At 32.0% G+C, this 25103-nt stretch overlaps 1 protein-coding gene across 1 annotated transcript; it reads right to left on the reverse strand.

Moving 5' to 3' along the window:
• Positions 1 to 1101: 1101 nt before the first annotated feature.
• LOC143043720 (uncharacterized) lies at positions 1102 to 3775 on the reverse strand. Its single transcript, XM_076215900.1, has 4 exons — positions 3596 to 3775; positions 2490 to 2608; positions 1897 to 1984; positions 1102 to 1121 (listed from the first exon to the last, which is right to left on the reverse strand). The coding sequence occupies exons 1-4, from the start codon at positions 3705 to 3707 to the stop codon at positions 1102 to 1104; spliced, it is 339 nt and encodes a 112-aa protein (XP_076072015.1). The 5' UTR covers positions 3708 to 3775.
• Positions 3776 to 25103: the final 21328 nt, after the last annotated feature.

Raw genomic sequence — 25103 nt, forward strand, 5'->3', positions numbered from 1 at the left:
TTTCCTTTTTCGTCATACATATTAAAGTATTTCTTGAAAACACATCCAATAACACCAGATTATTAGTCGTATAAAGAGAACATTTTAACTAAACGCGCATGTCTTACTAAAACATCTTAAAATAATAAAACTTACATTCTCCAAATGGAATACTAAACAATATAAAAGCAGCATTGTTATCCATGTTATCGGCAAATACAAAATTCTGGTCTTGGGTAGGACTATATCCGCCAGTCCATACGTCTTCAAAATTACCTTAAAAAGAATTGAATTGTAATAAGCATCATAGGAAGATTTATTATTCAAATCATTTACATAATACAGAGGGACAGTCAAACTCATAAAGCGAAAATAAACTTACAACGCCATGGCTAAAAATGAAAAAGAAAAACAGACAAACAATAGTACAAATGACACAACATCGAAAACTAAAGAATAAACAACACGAACCCCACCAAAACCTAGGGGTGATCTCAGGTGCTCCGGAAGGGTAAACGGATAAACTACTGTATGTCATCAACATGGCTTTAATAAAGGAGCCACCATTTTAACTAACTGCTAGAAAAGTTGTCGGAAAATTGTACATTCGGTTCTATGTAATTACATCCCAGCTCATTTGTTCTTACAGGGGTGATCTGAGCCGGATCATCCCTACCAGATCATCCCAGCTTGAGTTTCTTTGTTTTGCATGCTTTCCTTTGTTCTGTACCATTTTGGCGGGAATGTCAAATCCACTATTAAACTTATAATCAATAATACGGAAAATACTATCTATCAAAATTTACGTAGAAAAAATCCAGTGTAAATGCTGGGATTCGAACTCAAGACCTTTAGCATATCAACCCAGGACACATACTACTACACCAGGACTACTAGATACCAACTATCAGTAATTTTTTAAAGGGAGCAAGATATTTTTCAAAGTGGGGTGAGTTGGTAGAAACTTTATTCAGTGGGGTTTAAACCCTTTTGTTAATAAGTGAGTTGTCAGACTGATTGTTCAATTTGATTTTACACTTTTTCAAAAGTGGGGCGAGTCGGTCAACAATAGTGGGGCGATCCAGTGTGGGGCGATTGACCAGTGGACGAGTTAACATTGTTTCATATCCACTCATCGTGTTCTGGGTATTAAAAGGTATATATTATATAGTAATATATAAAGTATATTATAATGATTGTGTGGCGTTCTAAACTAGATTTTAGTAGACCGTTGGTTTTCCCGTTTGAATGGTTTTACACTAGTAATTTTGGGGCCCTTTGTAGCTTGTTGTTTGGTGTGAGCCAAGGCTCCGTGTTGAAGGCCGTACATTGACCTATAATGGTTTACTTTATTTTAAATTGTTATTTGTATGGAGAGTTGTCTCATTGTCACTCACACCACATCTGTCTATATCTATTTATTAATTGTAAATGGTTTTTCGTCTGATCTAAAACAGTTGGGATGTAAAATAGTTATCACATTCGGACTTGGTGTGTCAGTGTTAGATCACCCTCGTGACTCCGGCTGTGTACATGTCATTAAACTAATTGTAAACATGTTTACTGTAAATGGCGTTTGGTATGAAAACGGCATAAGCTTGAGAAACACAATTCACATTTCAAGTTTTGACATTTTTTTTCACTCTTTAAAATTAATCACAATGAGTAACCTAAACCAGATGTCATTGATCTATCCATATTTTATGTAAAAGCATGCAAGACAAATAGATGACAAAAAAACTATGTGTCTCGATACATGTATTAAATTGGTATTTGTTTAAAACTGATACCGACTTGTTTTTCAGTTTACTTAACATAAGTACAAGAAAGTGATTTGTCATTGATTACATGGCATACTCGATATAGTTTTTTATACTTAAATGAACAAAATCTTCAAATTATTAACTCATAACTTACCGATATCAAACGTATTTTTGACAGCATCAGCTTCTGCTCGTGAATTTGGCCTCCATAGGTATGCTCCTGGTGTCGCGGTACATGCCTTCTAAAATTGAAAAAAAATATGATATATCAATTATGCAGTTTCTAAGTTTGTATATTATATTGATATACAACAATCCTCGAATCCTGCTTCATTACTCAAAAACTATCATGGAACAAAAGTTTGTAGAAAAACATTGTGTTCATAAAAGATGTTTGAAACCATAAATCTAGCAAAGGAATACTAGGCGTATTTAATTTGATCTCAAGTATGTAATTTTGTATAAATACTACTCATGGACGAATAACAAATATCAATAAGATAGTTAAATTAATCATTGGAAATGCACTGGTAGCATCAAACATGTCCGTAAAGGATTTCCAAGACAATATATGACTCAGACAAGTACAATGATTGACATAAGAAAGGTATAACTATTTGGGTTTTTTTTAATGGATAATTGGATGAAACCATATTTTGAATTTATTATATGCGTTGCCTGCCAATAAAAACGAAGCCTACTCTAACAAAGAGTAATTAAATCTGATACAACATAACACATACTCACCCGAGCATCAGACCATATTAGATCCGATTGAGTTCCGCTGTCGAAGTAACAATTAGAGCTAGCAGTTTGGTCATTCAACAGCCTATAGTTTGCAGGGCAATTTGTTGGAACACATTGTGCTATTCATACAAAACAAAATAAGTCTATAATTTAACTGAACAGCAACAATATAATATTAACCTGGTACATAAACAAATATTACAATGTAAAACAAACAAATGATCTAAATATATTTGGAAAAAAAATAATTTTGGCCAATGAATCCACCCAGTTTATATACCGACTAACACAAATATTAATCTATATATATATATATATATAAAATTATTGTATAAACAAGAAGATAGTGCAATACATAACTTATTAATGTTCGTCACAAGTCAAAAACACTGCTTTAATTTGGTGTATTTTGGCTGCAACTGTGACCGTCAGTTTTCCTTATTAGGCAACGGTGGTGAAAAGTTTGAGAAAACGATAATTGTTTGAGACTTGAATACATGTAACGTAAGATGCAAACTAGAATATGGAAAAGTACTTTTCACAACATTCTATCATATAATAACCAACAACGTGCCCATCATGAGAAACAAATCACTAAGCTTTTCACGTCACGTAGGTTATCGATTCTTTATCAAATTAGTATATTGACTGGATGATATGCACGACTTACGATGGAGCAAGGCTTATTGTAGGCTTATTGTAGGCTTAGGCTTTAATGTGAGACGACACCCTTTAAAGATGTTGCTTGAGACAATTGAAAAGAACAATTTGATATTTCCTGCCCCCTCCCCTCTCCCACAATAGAAAGAAGAAAAAAGAAGAATAATACTAACATAATGATAATGGTCATGGGGAGGCTAATGTGCCATGAAGAGTGGTAGAATTTGGATAAACATTTTGGTGGGAATGTATTTGTATTATTTTATATATAAAAGTTGAGGCGTTCATAATTAACGTTATTAAGGGGCGAACAGTTTCAATATCGACAAACTAAAAACCTGTTATTAATATTTGTATGGTTAAAGTTGAAAATGACACAGAACGCAGTTTGTGATCTCCGCAAAATATAAAAAAGGTGAAGGTCCATTATCCATAAAAATACTAACTTGTTGGTACAGCGGCTTGTGGTGTTGGAACAGTCACCGACACAGTTGTTGGTACAACAGGCATTGGTGCAACACTTGTTTCAGTAGTACTCATCATTGTCATCATTACCATTGGTATTACGAGTAACGCTAAGGCTAAAAAGGGTATAGTAGGGAGTCCAAAATTTGATCCTGTGCCAACATCAGGACCATCCAAAAATGAGGTTTCTGAAAATAAGAAACAAATGTTTATGTTATGTAACGCAAAGATGAATTGATAATGTTTTGAAACTATTCTTCAGAATTTTATCTCCTTACCCTTTCTAGATACTTGGAATTACCGGAGATTTTAAGTTTTATGCGTGTTTCTTTTTTTGTTTTTTTTTTAATTTTGAAAGTTTGTCTTTGTTGTATTAGTAATCAAACCTACCAGGCTTATACTTTAATACATATCATTAAAAAACAAATTGTATTAGTGTGTCGATAACTTTGTATCCTCTGCAAATTTTGTCGTCTGCGTCTCGTGTAACTTTTTGCGTTCGACGTTTATCGAATAATATCGATGCATTTACTGTTTTTTTTTATCTATTTGATATGCCGGTAACAAACAGGAAATATTGTATTAATTTTTATACTATAAGTTAGTTGTAGCACAGAAAAAACAAGTCCCTTAACAAATGCAGTTCTAGATGGAAGAAATTGTGTATTTCACGTCCCCGTATCATTTATATATCAATTTGAAAACATATAAGATATATCTAGTCAAACAGCATCTGAAGACTCTATCTATATAGTTTTATGTCTTCTGAAATAGTTTTTTCTGTACCCTATGAATAGGTCCAAGGTTTAATAATACCCGGTAAAACAGAATTTTACATAATGCAACAGGTATACAAAGCAATTCATTGTAAGACAAAGTAGTTACTAAGATTTGTATGAAATAACCAGTTAACTTTATATTAATGGATTATAAATATACAGTATTAGGTCAATGAAAGAAAAATATAAACTTTTTTGAATGAGGTTGATAAACTAGGAAAGAGCGGGCCCTTCCCCAGTTTTGCGCCGTATACAAAAACACTAGACACTAACGTCACATTGTTTTTTTACTACATTGATAGCTGTTTAAATCGTAACACAACAAATGTCAAACTTATTTTCATCCCTTAATGAAATCCTGATTGTGGAGAAAGTGTTCCATGATGAAATTGACATTATACAAAACATAGCTATGTTACTATATTTAGGAAATAAATACAACTAGTTGCAATATAAATAATTTTACCTGAACTTCCTCTGTCATCGATGAGAATAACATCTGGCTGCTGGTTAATTGGATTCTGTACCGGTATGAACTGTGCTGTATAAGCACTAATCTGCAGTAATGCCACAATCATAAGCAGATATAGCTGTAATAAACATTTACATCATATAAATATTGTATACCATCAATAATTAGCAAATAAAGAAAATAGATTTAGAAAGAGTATTTAAGTTTGTAAATTACCAATGCAAACCTTATGACTATGAAATAAAAAAAGTACGCGTTCACATTTTAATGCTCTAGACGTTTACATTATCTATACATGCAAATTGTCGCATAAAAGTGATACTCAAATTACAAAATATGTTTAAAAATGTATGGTCCTTCATATTTGTAATTCATGAGTTTGAAATTAAGACGACAACTAACAATCATGGTTACCACAACATATCAATAACTTAATTAAACACATGTGCACATATGATGAAATATGAATTTGCAAAATACAAAATTATTGTATATGGACAATTAATGAACATTTTTACATAAATTAATTACGAAAAAAGTTTAAAATTGCAGTAATAAGAGATGCATAAATTCCTTCTTATCCCTTACTTAGATACATTGTTTCAAACATTTTAAATAATGAATTAAAAAAAATAAATTAGTATTTCATAAAAATGAAATAAAGTATTATTCCTACCTTGTTATACTTCATCATTCTTCCTTCGGGTGACGTTTTGAATAAAACATATGGACACACTGACTGTTGATCATTATATAGTGTGTATAAGCAGGAACAAACCTTATGCATTTCAATTTGGTTTGATAATTAACCAATCACATTGCTTTATCAATCATGCTGAATCAGTCTTTTTTTGATTGATGAATTATTTTGTCAAAGTGAAAATCTTACAAGGAAGGCTGTATTGACTGCATGTCCTATTTTTGTATAAACGAACGTTTCGACTACGGGCTATACATGCATTTCATGTAATTTATAAAAATTATTAACACCAAATGTCGAGGATATAAATGCATTTTTTGGTAAAACTATTACCGTTCTCCATTACTGTTCGAAATAATTTTCATTTACCATTGTACATTATTCTATTTGGTAGCATTTTGTAGAAGGTCATGGCTGGTTTTCTTAAATTTTTTAACATATCACCCCTTCTTTTATTGATTTTTTATTTAGATTGTGTCAAATATCAAATTTATTTGTTCAGTGTATATTCAGTAGTTTTTGTTAATATGTCTATTGATTGAGTTAAGCAATTTCAAATGATATTTTTGTCTTTCTATATTGGAATGCTACACTATTGTTTCAGGTATAGGTATATTGCATTTCTGAGCAACCGTCCTAAGTGTTTCATGAGTGTTTCTCTATTTTTCATTGGTTAGACCGTTGGTTTTCCCGTTTGAATGGTGTTACACTAGCCTACAGTGGTTTACTTTTACAAAATGTGACTTAGATTTAGATTTATCTCGTTGACACTCATGCCACATCTTTTTATAAGTATGAAATTTACACTTTACCCCGTGATGGTTATACATATGTGTAGACGTAATACAAATAAGCAGGAATTTGCAATTTGAACAAACTAAATTCAACTCAAAAATTGTTAAGATCAGAAGTGAAGACGAAATTTGGATCATCGATAGACCGCATCATGAAGTCTTATCAAATGACCATAGGTCTGTGAAGGAATTCATCATCCGCTTTAAACTATTACCCCTTTACTGTTGTCTTTACGACATGACCCTCATAGTTGATTTTGAAGGTATTACCTTATTTGGACAATAGGTAGATCTCACCATGACGTTTTATCAGATGAGGTTGCGAAGGATTTCATTATTCCCTTTTAGAGTTATCTCCATTTAACAAATGATTTTTTTTGTTGCATGTATCTTAAATATAGGTACATATAAAATCAATCTGACAAGGGCAACATGTACAAGAACAGATGGCAGTGTTAATTAACATACATATTAACACTATATATAGTTAAAAAATCAATGACAAGAGATAGCTGCACTTACACACTTATGAAATAAAAATAAGCAGTTTGAGATTTCTTATTTTATCCTGATTTTGTAAGTTTTATAAATTATACAAATAACATTGATATATCTTCTTTTGCTTTGGCTTTGTAAAATTATGTTATGTGACATATCACTTTTATCGTCTTAATGAGCTGTACTCCAAAAATGAAAATGCTACACTCCTTGCTCATTCTAAATAGAAGATCAATGTCATTTAGTGAAAAAAATAAAACTTCACAGACGGTAAGGTTGTTGAATATCAAATGAAACTACTTAACGTGTACATTTCAAATATAGTGATGTATCCCACACATGAGTTGAGAAGATCGTTGATAGCAACATTGTAACTGTTTTAGAATGTAGAGTTGTAACATATCGAATGAAAGAGGGACGGAAGATACCAAAGGGACAGTCAAACTCATGAATCTAAAACAAACTGACAACGCCATGGCTAAAAATGAAAAAGACAAACAGAAAAACAACAGTACACATGACACAACATAGAAAACTAAAGAATAAACAACACGAACCCCACCAAAACCTAGGGGTGATCTCAGGTGCTCCGAATGAAATGTCATCAAGCGTACATTACAAAATTTACATACTTCCATTTTCGGATATAAATGTTATTAAGTGCAAAAAATGAAAAGTTTACGACGGTGTGCATGTCGTATACTTAATAAAAATATTACCAACATCAGACTTATAAAGAAATCCCTTACCATTTGTTTTATAAACAGCTGCGATACTAGCTGTTTAATTGGTTGTAAATTCGTTTCGACTTTATTTTGTTTAACTTATCATTTTTAACTCTACTGGCCGGAAGAAAAGACGAGTGATATCTTGGTGATAGTTTGTCTGATGTATTTTTTATTAATGTACTGATATATGCCAACTTCATTGATCTGGTCATGCAGGGCATTTCAAGTCATACATATATCACAAAAGTTGTCTTAACCTAAATGATCCTTAGCCTCACCTAGTTCTTCCTGGTACATATCTAAATACAGAATAAGTCATTTTCATATCAATATAAGATTAATTATTACAACATATTCATGTAAATCTACCTAATAACAATTTAAAACATTCTCCAAATCATTGCTGTTATTCAGTTAAAAAGACAATCGAATAAATGTTTGTTTGAAAAGCCATAACTGTCAACCAAATTTGAAGTCCAAATCAAAAACTATTTGAAACATTAAAATTTACGCTGTAGACTAGAATTTTTTTTTAATGGTCTATTCAAACTTGAGGATCTATAGAGCCTATGTCGCTCATTGTATCATTTACAGCATATTAGAGGCATTTTACGTTAAATAATTTTTATTATCATACATGCAGGTTATATAAAAGTAAAGAATGGTTCAAATGAGAAACTTTTTTAATAGTTTAATGAGGCTCATATCAGCAGTTGGTATTATAATATAAAAAAAGAAGATGTGGTATGATTGCAAATGAGACAACTTTCGACAAGAGACCAAAATGACACAGAAATTAAAAACTATAGGTCACCGTACGCCCATCAACAATGAGCAAAGCCCATACCACATTGTCAGCTATAAAAGGAACCGAAATGACAATGTAAAACAATCCAAACTATAAACTATAAGTAAAGAAATGTTTGATAGAGACAACTTTCATAGTGCCATTAGAGGGAGGGGTCACATTAGCAGGTGATGTTTTATATAAAGAAAGTGTCCATAGAGATACTTTTTTTATGGTAATTAGGGGAGGGTTTTGTTGTTGATATAATCCTACACAATACATCATCATTTAATAATGGTTTATTTTTTGAACAATACATATATGGAAAAGTAGTATTTCATTATAACATATTTGATTTTTCCATCTGGCATTCATTACAGAATTTCATGTCATGTATTGTTGTCTGTGGCCACAAACAATCGATCATGCTATGTAATTTTCAGATGTTTAAAGATGGTCGTTATTTTTATTTGCACCTGTAACCAGTTCTTGTAATTTTTAATTATCAAGATTATTATATATATGTTTTTATACTTTATAATGTGTTTCTATATTCTATAATGTTCTAAGTATGTTTGTTTGCTCTTCTCAGACTGCCGACGTGAAGTAGTAAAAATAACTTAATAGTGGTTGTAGCTTATAGGAATTATGTTTAATCAAATGGTAACAGCGCCATTTCAGTACCTGTACCACAACTGTCAACTTTATAATTTTGCAAAAAAACAAGAGGGACACAGTACCAAAACTAACCACCACTTCCAACACGAACAACCCAATATATACACAGACAGGGTTAATTACGAGTGGAAATACTTTCCCAGTATTTTTTGGTGAGCACAACTGGTGCTCTTTTTATACTTATAATCAAGAGTACCATTTCAAGGAACTCGCAATTAATGAAAACAGAAACCAGTCACGATACTGACGAATATTCATTAGGTTAAAGTTCCGTAGACTCTTCAATGCCATTGGATACATTTATGCATCCATAGCGAATAGCTGGTATGCACAATGATATAGCTTTTAATATTACTCAATGTACCAGAGCTAAAATTCTATACAGTGAATATATATTGGATTGATATTATATTGTTAACAAACAACAGTTCAACATAATTTGTTGAAAATACACGAAATAAATTTGGGTCTATTGGCCGATGGACATTTGAATTCATAATATCAATAACATCCAAGTAGACTTCAGGATGTGTTCAATTACATGTCGGTAGTTTGCTTAGATACAAAGCGCAATATTGACAGTCTTATTTTTTCTGATGTTTTTGTTACCCTTTTTACTCACTAAAAAATGCTACAGTTCATATTTAGATGAAACACATAAATATTTCTTAGAAGTGCACTGCAATTGCATGAGAAATGTAAAACAAAACAGATTATTTAAAAAAAAAAAGAGTTAAATATTATTAAAAAACTATCCATGATCCAACTGACCGAAGAACGAAGATTTGAACAATCACATATCCCCCATTTCAATTCATATGTCTGGTACTTCAAATCAAATTGTACAGGAGGTCGACAAGAAAAAAATGCAATTGTCTGCTCACAAAATGCTTTTTCAAATGAATGTGACCGTTTTCAAACTGGAATATATGCCACACTGAACGTTTCGGTATGTTTATGGCGATCAAATGAAGCTGTGTATTCCAAAAGAATATTAACTTCAAGTTTGTGTTTATCATGACTTTCGATCTAAAAGACGTTCCGAGATCTTGTATTGGTGGGATCATAACTCGGCCAATACAGAACAACAATTTGGCCAAGTTATTCTGTATTGGCTGAGTTGCAATTTGTATTGCATAGGCAGTTTTCAGCATATCAAGCCCAATAACAAAGAAGTCTTTTAATAACTATATGCATTGACTCAGAAATCCATGTGAAATGGCTAGTTTGATTTTTTTTTTATCGATGCATATCATTTCCAAGCGAGCGTTGGTAAGGTTCTTTGGGATGTCAAATAATTCTTCCCCGTTATGTAAATTGTCATTGAGACATCTCCCGATCAAAGTCACAATGTATCAGACGTCATCAATTGTTGGTCAACGAAGTCTACATTTTTACAAACTCCCCAATTTAGACGAAAAGTACTCGATTTTTGGGAAGTTCGATTTAGTTTATTTAGCCTTAAGTGTTTTCAAATAAATCATGTTTTCAGCTTTGACATTTTCTGCTATCTTCTGAGAATATGTGAACGTGTATTTCATAATACGAGCCAATATTTGTAGAATTTCAAATTTTTAGATATGCACAATTTCATAATACTTGTCTCAGTTTTGACAATGTTTTTGATGATTTTGTTTAGCTTATAGATAGTATAGATATTAAATAGTTCATTGTTGATTTTGATATTTGAATAAAGTCTACATTGTTATACAATTAACATTTAAGACCAACAAATTGTCTTTTTCTACGAAAAAGGTTGAATCACAAAAGAACTGAACTCCGAGGAAAATTCAAAATGGAGAGTCCCTAATGAAATCTTAAAATCAAATGAAGGTTCGATTTCATTTGTTTTTGCCTGTAGTATTTCTGTATAAACCATGTTTTCATTTGTGACAGTTTGTCTGATGTCTATATCAAGTAAACACGTGTTGAGCGAGCATACAACTGACCTCTTATATTTTCTCTTCATATCTGGGAAAGTCGATTTAGTTTATTGAGCCTTAGGTGTTTTAAAATAAATCATGTTTTCAGCTTTGACATTTTTCTGCTATCTTCTACAAGAACTACATGGTGTTCGCGCGGGCATGACGTCTTCTCTTCTTGTTTCAACCAATATATGTCAAGTTCTTTCTCTACATAGGTTCGATTTCATATGGTTTTGCCTTTGGTCTTTCAATTTTAACCATGTTTTCATTTTGTGACAATTTGTCTGATATCTTTATCAAGTAAACACGTGCTGCGCGAGCATACAACTGACCTCTTATCTTTTCTTATCCTATTTTCTAAATTAGATGTCAACGTCCCAAATCTTGTCACGATAGTTCATACCTTGCAGGCAGGGGATATTGAACCCTTCATTCTAATATAAAATATTGAACGTAATACGTTTGAGACAAATAACATTTACTTTTGCTGGAGAGACTATCTGAACGTATATTTTATAATTCGAGCCAATATTTGTAGAATTTCCAATTTTTAGATCTTCACTTTTTGATAATATTTGTTTCAGTTTTGACAATGTGTTTGATGATTTTGTTTAGCTTATAGATAGTATAGATATTAAATAGTTCATTGTTGATTTTAATATTTGAATAAAGTCTACATTGTAATACAATTAACATTTTAGACCAAAAAATTGTCTTTTTCTACGAAAAAAGGTTTAATCACAAAAGAACTAAACTCCGTGGAAAATTCAAAATTGAGAGTCCCTAATGAAATCTTAAAATCAAATGAAGTGTTTTTGCCTGTAGTCTTTCTGTATAAACCATGTTTCATTTGTGACAGTTTGTCTGATGTCTATATCAAGTAAACACGTGTTGAGCGAGCATACAACTGACCTCTTATATTTTCTCTTCCTATTTTTAACCTAGATATGTATGTGAACGTCTTTAATCTTGTCATACCTTGAACTCAGGGGATATTGAACCCTTCATGCTTATACAAAATATTCATTTAACATAACACGTTTGAAAGAGTGAACATTTACTTTTGCCAGAAATATTATCCGGAATTGTAAATCATAATACGCGAAGATACCATGCTTAGTTTTGTTCAATCCCATTATGTTGGTTCTTTTTTTAATCAGTATTCTAGAATTTCTTTGTTTTATACAAATCACATTTTAAGTAATATTTCTCAGTTTTGACAACATTTCGATAGTTTTGGCAAACGTATAGGTATTATATGATTAATAGGTTAAACTTTGCGAAGATACGAGTTCTAATTATTGCAAAGTAAAGAAGAAAGAATCATCCATGTAGTTCACGTCGTAGTATGCATACTTTTGATCAATTGCTACAGGCCGATATGTTTAAAATTTACATTGAGCTTTTTATTAAATTGACAATGAACTTTTATATAACTTTTAAAATAAGTCCATTTGAAAGTGCAAGAAAGACCTTTTCCATATGGACAAAAACCTGTCCAATTATATAATTAACTGCCTTTTAAATTGTAGATCTCAAAAAAGGAATGCTATTCGTTTCGTAATCTGGGGGCTTTGTGCCTGGTCGATTTGTAATTAGATTGATTTGTAACTGTGACGTTTCGTACCTGAATTACATGACTTTTTTTTGTACGTTTAACATGTATGGTTATAAAGTGTGTCTCTATTAGTTTTGTCTCTGGAAGTGTATATATCTCTCAAAATTGTCTATATATTGAAGCAAAATTAAATTCTTAAGTTTTGTTCTTGTCATTTATTATAAATGATCGAACTGTGCAACTCATAATAAAAATGTTGTAATATTTGTTTTAAATTTTGAATTTTTGGCTAATTGGTGATAACCCTTTATGGTTTTACAACAGCAATTGACAAGTGATAAAAGTTATTTAGGTGTAAAATGATGAAGAAGATGTTTAAAAATGGCTTAAGGTGGTACCCAACACTTTCACTAAAATTAATTTGGCCCGTTTAATTTTCATAAAATTTTGTCAAAGTAAATCTTTATCAAAAATATAAAACTTTCAAAAATTTTGAACCAACCGTTTTGTCAGAAAAATTACACTAGTTATATAGCAGTTTGACAAACACCAATTTTGATCATTGAGAAGCTTTATATTCCCTTTACAACACAACGTAATTAAAACGTTAAGCTGACTTTACAGAGTTATCTCCCTGTAGTGTTAGGTACCACCTTAAAATGCTAGTGAGCATTGTTAGTTTTAGACATTTCGTCTGTGTGACATAAATGTTGAATTTTCCTTTAACAAAGCAGTGCCGCTGACAATTAAAAAGTCAAAGACTTTTTTAAATGAACATTTCGTAAAAATCTTCAAAAGTTCATTTGATTTAGATTTACCTAAAATCAACAATTGAGCCATGCAAACAATACCTATTAAGAAAATTTTGATTTTGTATGTAGCTCTTTCAATTTCTCTAGAAACTAGAATACTCTTTATGAAAAAGGTTTTCAAAGAACAAAATCTTTCTATGTTCTTTTAATTCAAAATCAAATATTAAATGTTAATAAAGTCTCATTATACTCCAAACTGTTGTTTTTTATATATTTTACTAATGTTGTATGGTGTTTTGCATAAAATAAAACATGATATTTACATGTTTTCATTTTTTTCAGTTTACCTTGATAACGCATAATTTCTATTTCTCAGAAAGTACTGAAATCCACATTAAGCTAGCTCCTTGCAGTGAATAAATGCCAAAAAAAAACATATACCGGTAGCGGTTTTGTAGTTCACTGCTACATAGGCTTTCACCTGTACTTTCGAAACAACAGATCTTTGAAACTGTTCTCAAATACAATGCTACATAGAAATTATACATAAACATAAATAATATATGCATGTATGTGAAATTAGCATTTGATATTTTTACTACTCCGCAACAAGTAAACTTTTAAAAATCCTTCTGTTTTCCTGATAAATTATTCCAGATAAAAATCAATATTTTGTTTAACCTAAAAACATAATTCAATTCAGCATAAACTTTTAATCAATCAGAAGACATTGAATCAGAAAAAAATTCTGAAAAACGAACTGTTTTATTTCACTCCATGTTTTAACATCCGTCGTAACCTTAAGTTGTTATAAATGACTGGTTTGACATATCTCGCTGAACACATAGGAAGTGGAAAGATCAGAGTTCAGTTTTATGCCCTCACAACATATTTTGCTTGAATAAGATAGAAGAAAACTGTCACAAATTAAAACATGGTTTATACGAAAACACAAAAAAAAAATGTTCGTATTAATTGTATTATTGTGTAATAATGCAGGCTTCTTTATAATATTAGAACTAACCATTAACAGTTTGACATGTCGACTCCAGAAAGTCTTTTAAACATCACTAAATCTGTGTCAAAAATGTATTAAAAAAAGACAAAGGAAAAGTTAATTATCCAAACAATTAAACAATTATAAAATAATGCTTCTTAGCTCTAATTTTATATATTGTGTAAAATTTAGTTCTTCATTCTCAAAATTGACAGAGGAGACCATCTTTATATTTTAAAATATTGAACAGTCCTAGTCTGATAATGACATTGTTTTTAATTTATGAAAATATAATTGAAACCCAATACCTACCAGAAAAAAATCACAGATTTAAAGAGTCGTCTATCAAGGCAGAGATTGAGAAATTAACAGTGGTCAGATCTGAGCCAAGACCGTATGGGGTGTAAAACTATTTTTATGTTAAAACCTTAAAATGCAAACTAATTGCAATCGAAAGAAAAAATACAACCATAAGTTTGTAGTAAATTGGTTATAATAAAACCATTTAACATATCTAAGTGATAATAAATAGCAAATCGTGAGGTAACCATGGTAACAGTAAACGGTAATGAATCAGTCTAATCTTTTGATTATTGTTCTTATGTTCTTGTATGTGTACTGTATTCCTGTCACCTATTAGTGTCATTTTAGTGTTATATTTAATATTGCCATAACAGTGCGAGGTTCGGCTAGCCACTAAATCAGGTTTAACACACCATTGTTTCTTAAAATTCCATGCAACAAGTCAGGAAAATGGCCATTGTTATATTATAGTTCATTTCTATGTGTGTTGAATTTTAGTGTTGTTTTACTGTTGTGCCGTTGTTTTCCTCTTATATTTGATGTGTTTCCCTCAGATTAAGTTTGTAGCCCGGACTTGTTTTCTTCTACAATCGATATAATATTATTTAGATATATTTTCAAATTTAAAGTGAAACCATGTAAAGCAATATGGTGTACATTTCATAACAAGTACGAGGTACTTTTGTACATATTATAACTTTTATTTTTGCACTGTAAAATCTATAACGTGTACAATATTTCTGTTTTTGATATTATTGGTGTTCAAATACTAAACTGATTTTAAGGCTTTAGTTTAAAATGCCAACAACTCTTTTAATCAACAAAACTAGACCGTCAAAAAAATTGGTAACTCTCATATCTGAGGAAAGAAATGTATAACACAAGTGTTAAGTCTGATTTTTTTTCCAAAACTTGGCTATACCTTTAAGATTTAAAAGTTATTTTCCAATAAGTTTTTAATGTGTTGGCCTCGAACATAACGGAAGACATATTTCTTGTAGAAATGCACATTTGTTGTAGTAAAAAGTGTACCATTAATTTAATTGCAAGAGATTTTGTACATACTTTTGAGATATAACCAAATACGATCACTTTCTTTTTAATTTTTGGGAGAGATCAATTGTTATATGCTTGTAAACAAGTAATATAATAATTTAAAACTGGCTGAAGATTTAAATGGTTCACCATCCTACCTGTGATACAAAGCGCAATAACTCAAGTTTTATACATGTTAAACTAGCAACTACATTTTTTTGAATCTAGTTTATGTATGAATATTAGACAGTTTATTACTGGTAGCAATTAAATCATCGATATGATCAGTGTACTGTAACAGATAAAGTCTGAAATTAAAAAAATCAAAACACACACGCACAGACAATACAAGTTATAAGAGCATTGAGACTACACAGCAAGAAAACAATTCTGTAAAACTAAGTCAATATTGCATATTTTAGAAAAAAAGGCCAAGAAAATATTAAGCTTTCGCAAAGACTGTCCTCATTATACATGATATAATTTAATTTTGAATGTAACGCGTCTTCTGATTGGCTGACGTTATTTTGTTATCAGACCATAGACATAATTTAGTCATGTGACCGTGACGTCATCAACGTTTTTCGTGGTTTTCTACGGTTTAAAATGGAATTTAGAATTAAATTATAAGAAACGACTGTAAGTTTTTTTCTGACTATTTAATTTGAAATAACATAAAAAATGTGGTGCACACTGTTAAATAACGCGCGTAGTGTGCACCAAATTTTTTATGTTATTTCTTCATAGAAAGAAAAAATATTACAGTCATTCCATAAATAACAAAAAATATAATAAATACGAACAACCTTTTTTGAAGCATGAAGAAAAAGTATCAACGCACAAGAAAACTTAACTGTACAACAACTTCATCAAAAACAGATTTATTGAAACCTTAGAATGCTATTGACAACATCTGGTAATTAACATAAAGACGCAATTAAGTAAAATTATTCTACGAATGCTAAATCGGTAGATCTTGAAGAACTTACTTTCAGCTAAATATATAAAATAGAGAATAGAAATAAGGAATGTGTCAAAGAGAAAACAATGGACGTCAAGTTGGTTACTTATTCCTTATTCGTTACTTATTCCGTATTCGTTACTTATTCCTTATTCCTTATTCGTTACTTATTCCTTATTCCTTTTTAGTTACCTATTCGTTACTTATTCCTTATTCCTTATTCGTTACTTATTCGATTTTTGATATCCTTTCCCCTTTCTAATTGTTTATATTTTTCTATCTCGTAATAGCTCTAAATTTGAAGAGGTAAACTGACACTTTTATCACCTATTCATACGTGTTTGTACTCAAACGATCCTGTTACTTTATGTTCGATACCTATTTGTTCCTTATTTGATTTTTACCGGCCTTACCATTTAATTGCTTTATATTCGTACCTTTGAAGATGGTTCTTGGTACGATGAGTTGAAATCACCCTTTTCGCGCTTGTATAAAAAAGAAGATGTGGTATGGTTGCCAATGAGACAACTCTCCATAATAGACAAAAATGACACAGAAATTAACAATTATAGGTCACGGTAGGGCCTACAACAATGAGAAAAGTCCATACCGCAAAGTCAGCTATGAAAGGCTCCGACATGACAATATAAAAAATTATCATGTACGTACCCGTTTCAGCGCTCAGCTGATACCCTGTTACTTATTCGCTTATAATACGTGTGCTATACGTTGCACCTTTTAAAATAAATATTGTGTGTGTCTCTGGTGGTAACTTTGGGTTTTTTAAGATGAAATACCCCTATTAGAACATATGTACCCGTTTCAGCGCTCGACTGTTACCCTGTTACTTATTCGTTAAGTATTCACTTTTAATACGTTTCTTTTCGTTGCACTTTTCACTAGAAATAGTTTCGTGTCTCTGGTGGTATCTATGTGTTCCTAGAGGTTACATATCCCTATGAGCGCGTATCTACCCGTTTCAGCGCTCGACTAATACCCTGTTACTTATTCGTTCCTTATTCCTTTAGAATACGTGTGCTATACGTTGCACTTTTAAAAAGCAATAGTTTCTGGTGGTAACTATGAGTTCTAAGAGGTGAGATACCCTTATGAGCGCGTGTGTACCCGTTTCAGCGCACAACCGATACCCTGTTCCTTATTCGTTCCTTATTCGCGTACAATACGTGTGATATACGTCGCATCTTTTTAAAAATGATTTTCAATTAATTTATTGTCTCTGTTGGTAGAATTGGTTTCTGAGAGGTGATATAACTCTATAAGCGCGTATGTACCTGTTTTTGCGCTCAACTGTTACCCTGTTACTTATTCGTCACTTATTCGCTTATAATACATGTGTTATACGTTGCACTTTTAATAAGAAATAATTTCGTGTCTCTGGTGGTAAATATATGTTCCTAGAAGTTGTCTCTGTTGGTAGAATTGGTTTCTGAGAGGTGATATAACTCTATAAGCGCGTATGTACCTGTTTCTGCGCTCAACTGTTACCCTGTTACTTATTCGTCACTTATTCGCTTATAATACATGTGTTATACGTTGCACTTTTAATAAGAAATAGTTTCGTTTCTCTGGTGGTAACTATATGTTCCTAGAGGTTGTCACTGGTGGTAATTTTGGATTCTTAAAGGTAAAATAACCCTATTAGCGCGTGTATTCCCGTTTCAGCGATCAATTTATACCCTGTTACTTTTTCGTAATTTTAACTGTTTATCTTGTGAGCTTGTGCGTTCATGAAACTTTATTTATAATGCTTTTCAGGAGAGAAAATATAAATAATATAACAAACGTAGGAATCACGGGTAACATTCTGTTTATCAGGATAATAATCGAAAAGAAATGATTAACGGTGCTCAAGCATTGCGATCAGGTCGTGAATGATTTGGTATACAAATAGGATCGTGAATGAAATAATATGCTCAGTCATGCAGTAAATAATCTTATTTAATAAATTATGAAAAATATTGGAAAATAAAACTGTTTGTCAAATTAGACCGTTAGTTTTCTCGTTTGAATTGTTTTATGTTGTCATTTCGGGACCATTTATAGGTGACTATGTGGTATTGGCTTTGCTCATTGTTGAAGGCAGTACGGTGACCTATAATTGTTTATTTCTGTGTCATTTTAGTCTCTTTTTGGAGATTTGTCTAATTGGCAATCATGCAACATTTTCTTCTTTATATTCAAAATTTAGATAAGTATTATTTTTTTACACCAGAGTGCCACGCTAAAATGTATTGCCTTCTTTACTAATCATTGATATTAAGTTGATTATCCTTAATATAAAGCTTTACCTCATCTATCACATAAACTTAACATGATTTAAGAAAATGAGATCACGGTTATATAAATCAAACAAGAAATACATGTACACCTTACAATCATTCATTGATACACTAAGTATAGTTGACCAATAATTGCTTATAGTTTCTATGAGACAGACTTAACCAAGAAAACTCTCCAGCAATGAACAGTGCAAAAAATATCTGTCAGACTGACATGCATATCCTACAACATGTCCATACACCAAATATAGTTGATCTATTGCATATAGCAGTGTTATAAAAAAATAATTTCAAAACTTTGACCACTGAACAATGAAAATTAGGTCAGATGACACATGCAGCTAAACATGTGTACCTTACAATCATTCCATACACCAGATATATAGTAAACATATTGCATATAGTATAAGAAAAACAGACCGAAACACAAAAACTTAATTATAACCACTATACCATAAAAATGATGTCCAGGCTAGATAGCACCTGAAATTGGACACTTATTCCTTACACCGAATCTACTACACCTATTTCTTATAGTATCAGAGATATGGACTTGACCACCAAAACTCAACCTTGTTTACTGATCCATGCAATTGATCAAGTATAAACTGTCTGACGGTCATGAGGACATTGCAAGGTACGCACATACTGAATACAGTGATCATTTTTATCATTATAAGAGAGAAATTAGCTCTACAACAAAATTACAATTTTTCCAAGTAGTCACTGAACCATGAAATTGAGGTCAATGAGGTCAATGGTCATGTGACAAACGTCACGAAAACTTAGTAACATGAGGTATCTATATATAAAGTATGAAGCATCAAGGTCTTCCACCTTCTAAAATATTAAGCTTTAAAGAAGTCAGCTAACTCCGCCGCCGCAGGATCACTTCATTATGTCAAGCTTTCTGCTGATAAATTACAAACGGCAGATTTTTATTCGAAATTTCAGAGAAGTAAGAATGTAAATAAATATGATTTTTTTTCGTCAAATTTCAAATACATAAACTATTTATCCCTTAGAAATATCGTTCAATATTATTGTAATAGTTCTGAAAGTTATTCTGATTCAGTTTACAAAAGTGGTAATATTTAAAAAAACAAAAAAAAAAAAAACAAAGAAAAAAACCATAACTTAACAATATAATATATTGGTGTCTGTCCGCCCTGCATAAGTTTAATGGTGTCTGTCTGTCCTGCATAATTTTTATTTTGTTATTAAAAGTTAAGATTGTCTCATCTGATGCCCATTAGTTTTTAAAATGTTTTTATGCAGTCATATCTATAAAACGAAAATCCTTGCTGAAGTTTGTAAAATTTGATAAAAGAAATTTGTTTAAAACAAAAGAGCAGATAAACAACTGTCATAAATTATTTCTGATTTGGCACAGGCATTTTTCTAAACAAATTGTGGTTTTCTTTATTCCATAATAATGTCAAATCAGGGGATCAACACTAACACACTAAATTGTTTTTACGTTGACATAATTATATGGAACCTAGCAGCATGCATCGCAGACATACAATCCAGCTTTATTTAACGTTCAATAGATATCAGAAGATGTGGTATATGAGTGCCAATGAGACAACTCTTCATCTAAGTCACAATTCGTAAAAGTAAATCATTATAGGTCAAAGATTGGACGTCAGCACGCAGCCTTGGCTCACACAGAACAAACATGCTAACAATCGATTCAAACAAATACGCAAGCCAAAAAAAAAGTTTATACATGTAGTTAATTATACAGTCAGTATAGTTAAGCATAACTAAGTAGCCCCTTGAGTGACTTTTGAACTTGTTTGCATGATTTTCAAACTGGCGCGCATGACTTCAAAACACGTGCTCTTGACTTTCCATGATGGTGTTTGCGAACTTCAAGATCTGGTGCGCATGACTTTTGAACAGGATTTCATGACTTCAAACTGTTGCGCATGACTATAAAATTGTGCGCAGGATTTTCAAACTGGCGCGCACGACTTTCGTAGATGATGTGAAACTTTAAGAACTGGCGCACATGACTTTCAAACTTGTGCACTTATCTTTCAAACTTATGCACATTACTTTCAAACTTGTGCACATATCTTTCAAACTTATGCACATTACTTTCAAACTTGTGCACATATCTTTCAAACTTAGGCACATTTAATAACTTTCAAACTTGTTCATATGACTTTCAAATTGGCGAGCACTACTTTAAACTCGTGTGCACCAGTTCACAAGTCGAGCGCACTAGATTTTGAAAGTTATGCGCACCAGTTTTTAAATATGTATGTGCGCACCAGCTTAAATGTTCGGCAAATAAAGATATTTCTGTTACTTTGGCACTTAAGGGGCTCCACAAAAGACTCTTCTCATAATGACATATATGCTAATCCGATCAAGTTCATGAAAATATAAAATATAAGTAAAAAGATAGACAAAATATCACAAAAGAAACTACGCTTAATAAATTATCATGCGTCCTTATCGCATTGCTGGACGATCCCACATTAAGAACGTTAAAAGTAAAAAATCTGAAAGCTATATGAATATATACCGAACCACGACAAGAGGAATACGATCAAATGGAATATAGTTCTATATTTGTACAAAGTAAATCAAAGTGCTGAAGTACTGAACATTGGATGACCGCAAGTTCTTGTGGATGGTCCGACAAGCACTTGTCCCAGTAAATAAAATCACATCTCTATATCTAAAAGTGAGGTTAATGTACAGATATATTTTTTTTCTTAGGGCGTGGATGATAAATTAATGACGGGGAATTATACCTCATCGTAATGACTATTATATTGTAGGTTTATTATAGTGATATACTATATATTAATATTTGTATTATTATAGTTCCATGTATTTATAATTTCCATATATTTGTATTATAATTCTATTCCACTGTATTAATAATAGTGCAGTGCAAGTGCACGGTGGACACTCTTCTGTAATAATTCGATTTGTCTAATAGATTGGATTTGAGAAGGCATTAGTATTTTCCCGTTTAATCTCCCATGCAGAGTTATCGTTCTCTAAGATTGCAAACATTCTTTAGATACTCTTCCGAATGCGTGTGCTTAGATATTAATGATTTTTTTTACTTATATGTATTCAAAGATACATATATATCTAAAAAAAATGTCGATAATTGACGCTCGTAGAGGTCCTTTTTTTTAAATCAACTTAATATCTAGACACGTTTTTTTAGATATTGTTAAAACTCTCGAGGTAAATAAAGGGTTGAATCCAGAAAAAAAATAAATGAAAGATTGTTGTTCATTCTTATTAAAACAGTTTATTAAAAACAGGGTATCAATCAAGAGCTTAAACGGATACATACGCACTAGTAGGGCTTTTCTACCTGTAAGAGACAATAGTTACCACCAGGGACAAGTAAAAAATTGATAATCTATTTTTAAAAGGTGCAGCGTATAACACACGTATTATGAGTGAAATAGGAAAGAATAAGTAAGAGTATCAGTCGTGCACTGAAGCAGGTACATACGCGTTAATAGGATAATTTCACCCCTTATAACCACACACTACCACCAGAGACAAGAAATAGAAGAAAAAAATCTCTTTTTAAAAAAAAGCAACGTATAACAGACGTATTATAAGCGAATAAGTAACGAATAAGTAACAGGGTATCAGTCGAGCACTGAAACGGGAACATAAGTTCTAATAGGGGCTAATTTAAAAACCCAACGTTACCACCAGAGACACGAAAATATATCTTTTTTAAAAGTACAACGTATAACAAACGTATTATAAGCGAATAAGTAACGAATAAGTAACAGGGTAACAGTCAAGCTCTGAACGGGTGCATAAGCGCTTATTGAGTTATATCACCTCTTAGAACCCACATCTACCACCAGAGACAAGAACACACGTATTATACGCGAATGAGTAACAGGGTATCAGTCGTGACTGAAACGGTTATATAAGCGCTCATAGGGATATTTCACCTCTAAAAACATATAGTTACCACAAAAGACACGAAAATGTTTCTTTTTAAAAGTGCGACGTATAACAAACGTATTATAAGCGAATAAGTAACGGATAAGTAACAGGGTAATAGTCGAGCGCTGAAACGGGTACATATGCGCTTATAGAGTTATATCACCTCTTAGAACCCAAATCAACCACCAGAGACAAGAAAACAATTGAAATTCATTTTTTAAAAGGTGCAACGTATAACATACGTATATTACGCGAATAAGAAACGAATAAGTAACAGGGTATAAATTGAGCGCTGGAACGGGTACATACGCGCTAATAGGGGTATTTCAGCTCTAAGAACACAAAGTTACCATCAGAGACAGGACAATATTTCTTTTTAAAATTGCAACGTATAACAAACGTATCATAAGCGATAAGTAACGAATACGTAACAGGGTGACAGTCGAGCACTGAAACGGGAACATAAGTTCTAATAGGGGTATTCTCCTTTAAAACCCAACGTTACCACCAGAGACACAAACATATTTCTTTTTAAAAAGTGCAACGTATAGCACACGTATTATACGTGAATAAGGAATGAATAAGTAAGAGGTTATTAGTTGAGCGCTGGAACGGGTACATACGCGCTAATAGGGGTATTTCAGCTTTAAGAACACAAAGTTATCATCAGAGACACGACAATATTTCTTTTTAAAAGTGCAACGTATAACAAACGTACTATAAGCGATTAAGTAACGAATACGTAACAGGGTAACAGTCGAGCGCTGAAATATGTGCATACGCACTCATAGAGTTATATCACCTCTTAGAACCAAAATCTCCCACCAGAGACAAGAAAACAATTGAAAATATTTTTTTAAAACGTGCAACGTAACTACTTGACACACGTATTATACGCGAATAAGGAACGAATTAGTAACAGGGTATCAGTTGAGTGCAACGTATAGCACACGAATTATACGTGAATAAGGAACGAATACGTAACAGGGTAACAGTCGAGCGCTGAAACGGGTACATACGCGCTCATAGGGGTATTTCACCTCTAGGAACACATAGTGACCACCAGAGACACGAAAATATTTCTTTATAAAAGTGCAACGTATAACAAACGTATTATAAGCGAATAAGTAACGAATAAGTAACAGAGTAACACTCAAGCTCTTAAACGGGTGCATAAGCGCTTATTGAGTTATATCACCTCTTAGAGCCCAAATCTACCACCAGAGACAAGAAAACAATTAAAAATCATTTTTTAAAACGTGCAACGTAACTACTTGACACACGTATTATACGCGAATAAGGAACGAATTAGTAACAGGGTATCAGTTGAGCGCTGAAACGGGTTCGTACACGCTTTTTTTTTTAACATTGTCATGTCGGAGCCTTTCATATCTGACTATGCGGTATGGACTTTGCTCATTGTTAAAGGCCGTACCGTGACCTATAGTTGTTAATTTCTGCAGTGTCATTTTGGTCTATTGTGGAGAGTTGTCTCATTGGCAATCATACCACATCTTCTTTTTTATACAAGCGCTTAAAGGGTGATTTCACCTCTTCGTACCAAGAACCATTTTCAAACGTACGAGTATAAAGCAGTTAAAAGGTAGAACAGGTAAAAAATCAAATAAGGAACAAATAAGTATCGAACATAAAGTAACAGGATCGTTTGAGCACAAAGACGTATAAATAGGTGATAAAAGTGTCATTTTACATCATCGAATTTAGAGCTATTACCATAGAGAAGAATATAAACAATTAAAAAGGGTGAAGGATATTAAAAATCGAATAAGTAACGAATAAGGAATAAGTAGCGAATAGGTAACGAATAAGGAATAAGGAATAAGTAACGAATAGGTAACAAATAAAGAATAAGGAATAAGTACCGAATAAGTAACGAATAAGGAATAAGGAATAAGTAACGAATAAGGAATAAGTAACCAACTTGACGTCCATGAAAATAACTTACTCTCTCTAGTATTTTGATACTATGCATTAGAGACCTGGTATTCAATTTTTGCATATTAAAAAAATGGTGCAGGAGGGTATATATTTCAAAACGTTCAGCTTATGGAATTGTTCATTAGATTTCAGATGAACAAGTTATTTACTTTGTTATCTTGTGTGTTGCCATAAAACAATTATGCAATCATTGAACAGCGTCACACTTCTTTGGGTCATAGTGGCATGCATAAAACATACAATGACTTTAAAACGCATTATGCCAACATACTAAGATGTGAAGCGGTGAAAACGTTTCTGAAACTTTATGAT

Source organism: Mytilus galloprovincialis, chromosome 8, assembly GCF_965363235.1.
Source record: "Mytilus galloprovincialis chromosome 8, xbMytGall1.hap1.1, whole genome shotgun sequence".
Taxonomy (NCBI): Eukaryota; Metazoa; Mollusca; class Bivalvia; order Mytilida; family Mytilidae; genus Mytilus; species Mytilus galloprovincialis.

Excerpts from the sequence above, each read along its gene's own strand:
- LOC143043720 (XM_076215900.1), bottom strand. The coding sequence starts at position 3,707 with ATGGTAATGATGACAATGATGAGTACTACTGAAACAAGTGTTGCACCA. Across the intron at positions 1,985-2,489 it reads TAATATGGTCTGATGCTCGG|AAGGCATGTACCGCGACACC; the intron begins GTGAGTATGTGT and ends TTTCAATTTTAG. Across the intron at positions 1,122-1,896 it reads CAAAAATACGTTTGATATCG|AACACGATGAGTGGATATGA; the intron begins GTAAGTTATGAG and ends TTTAATACCCAG.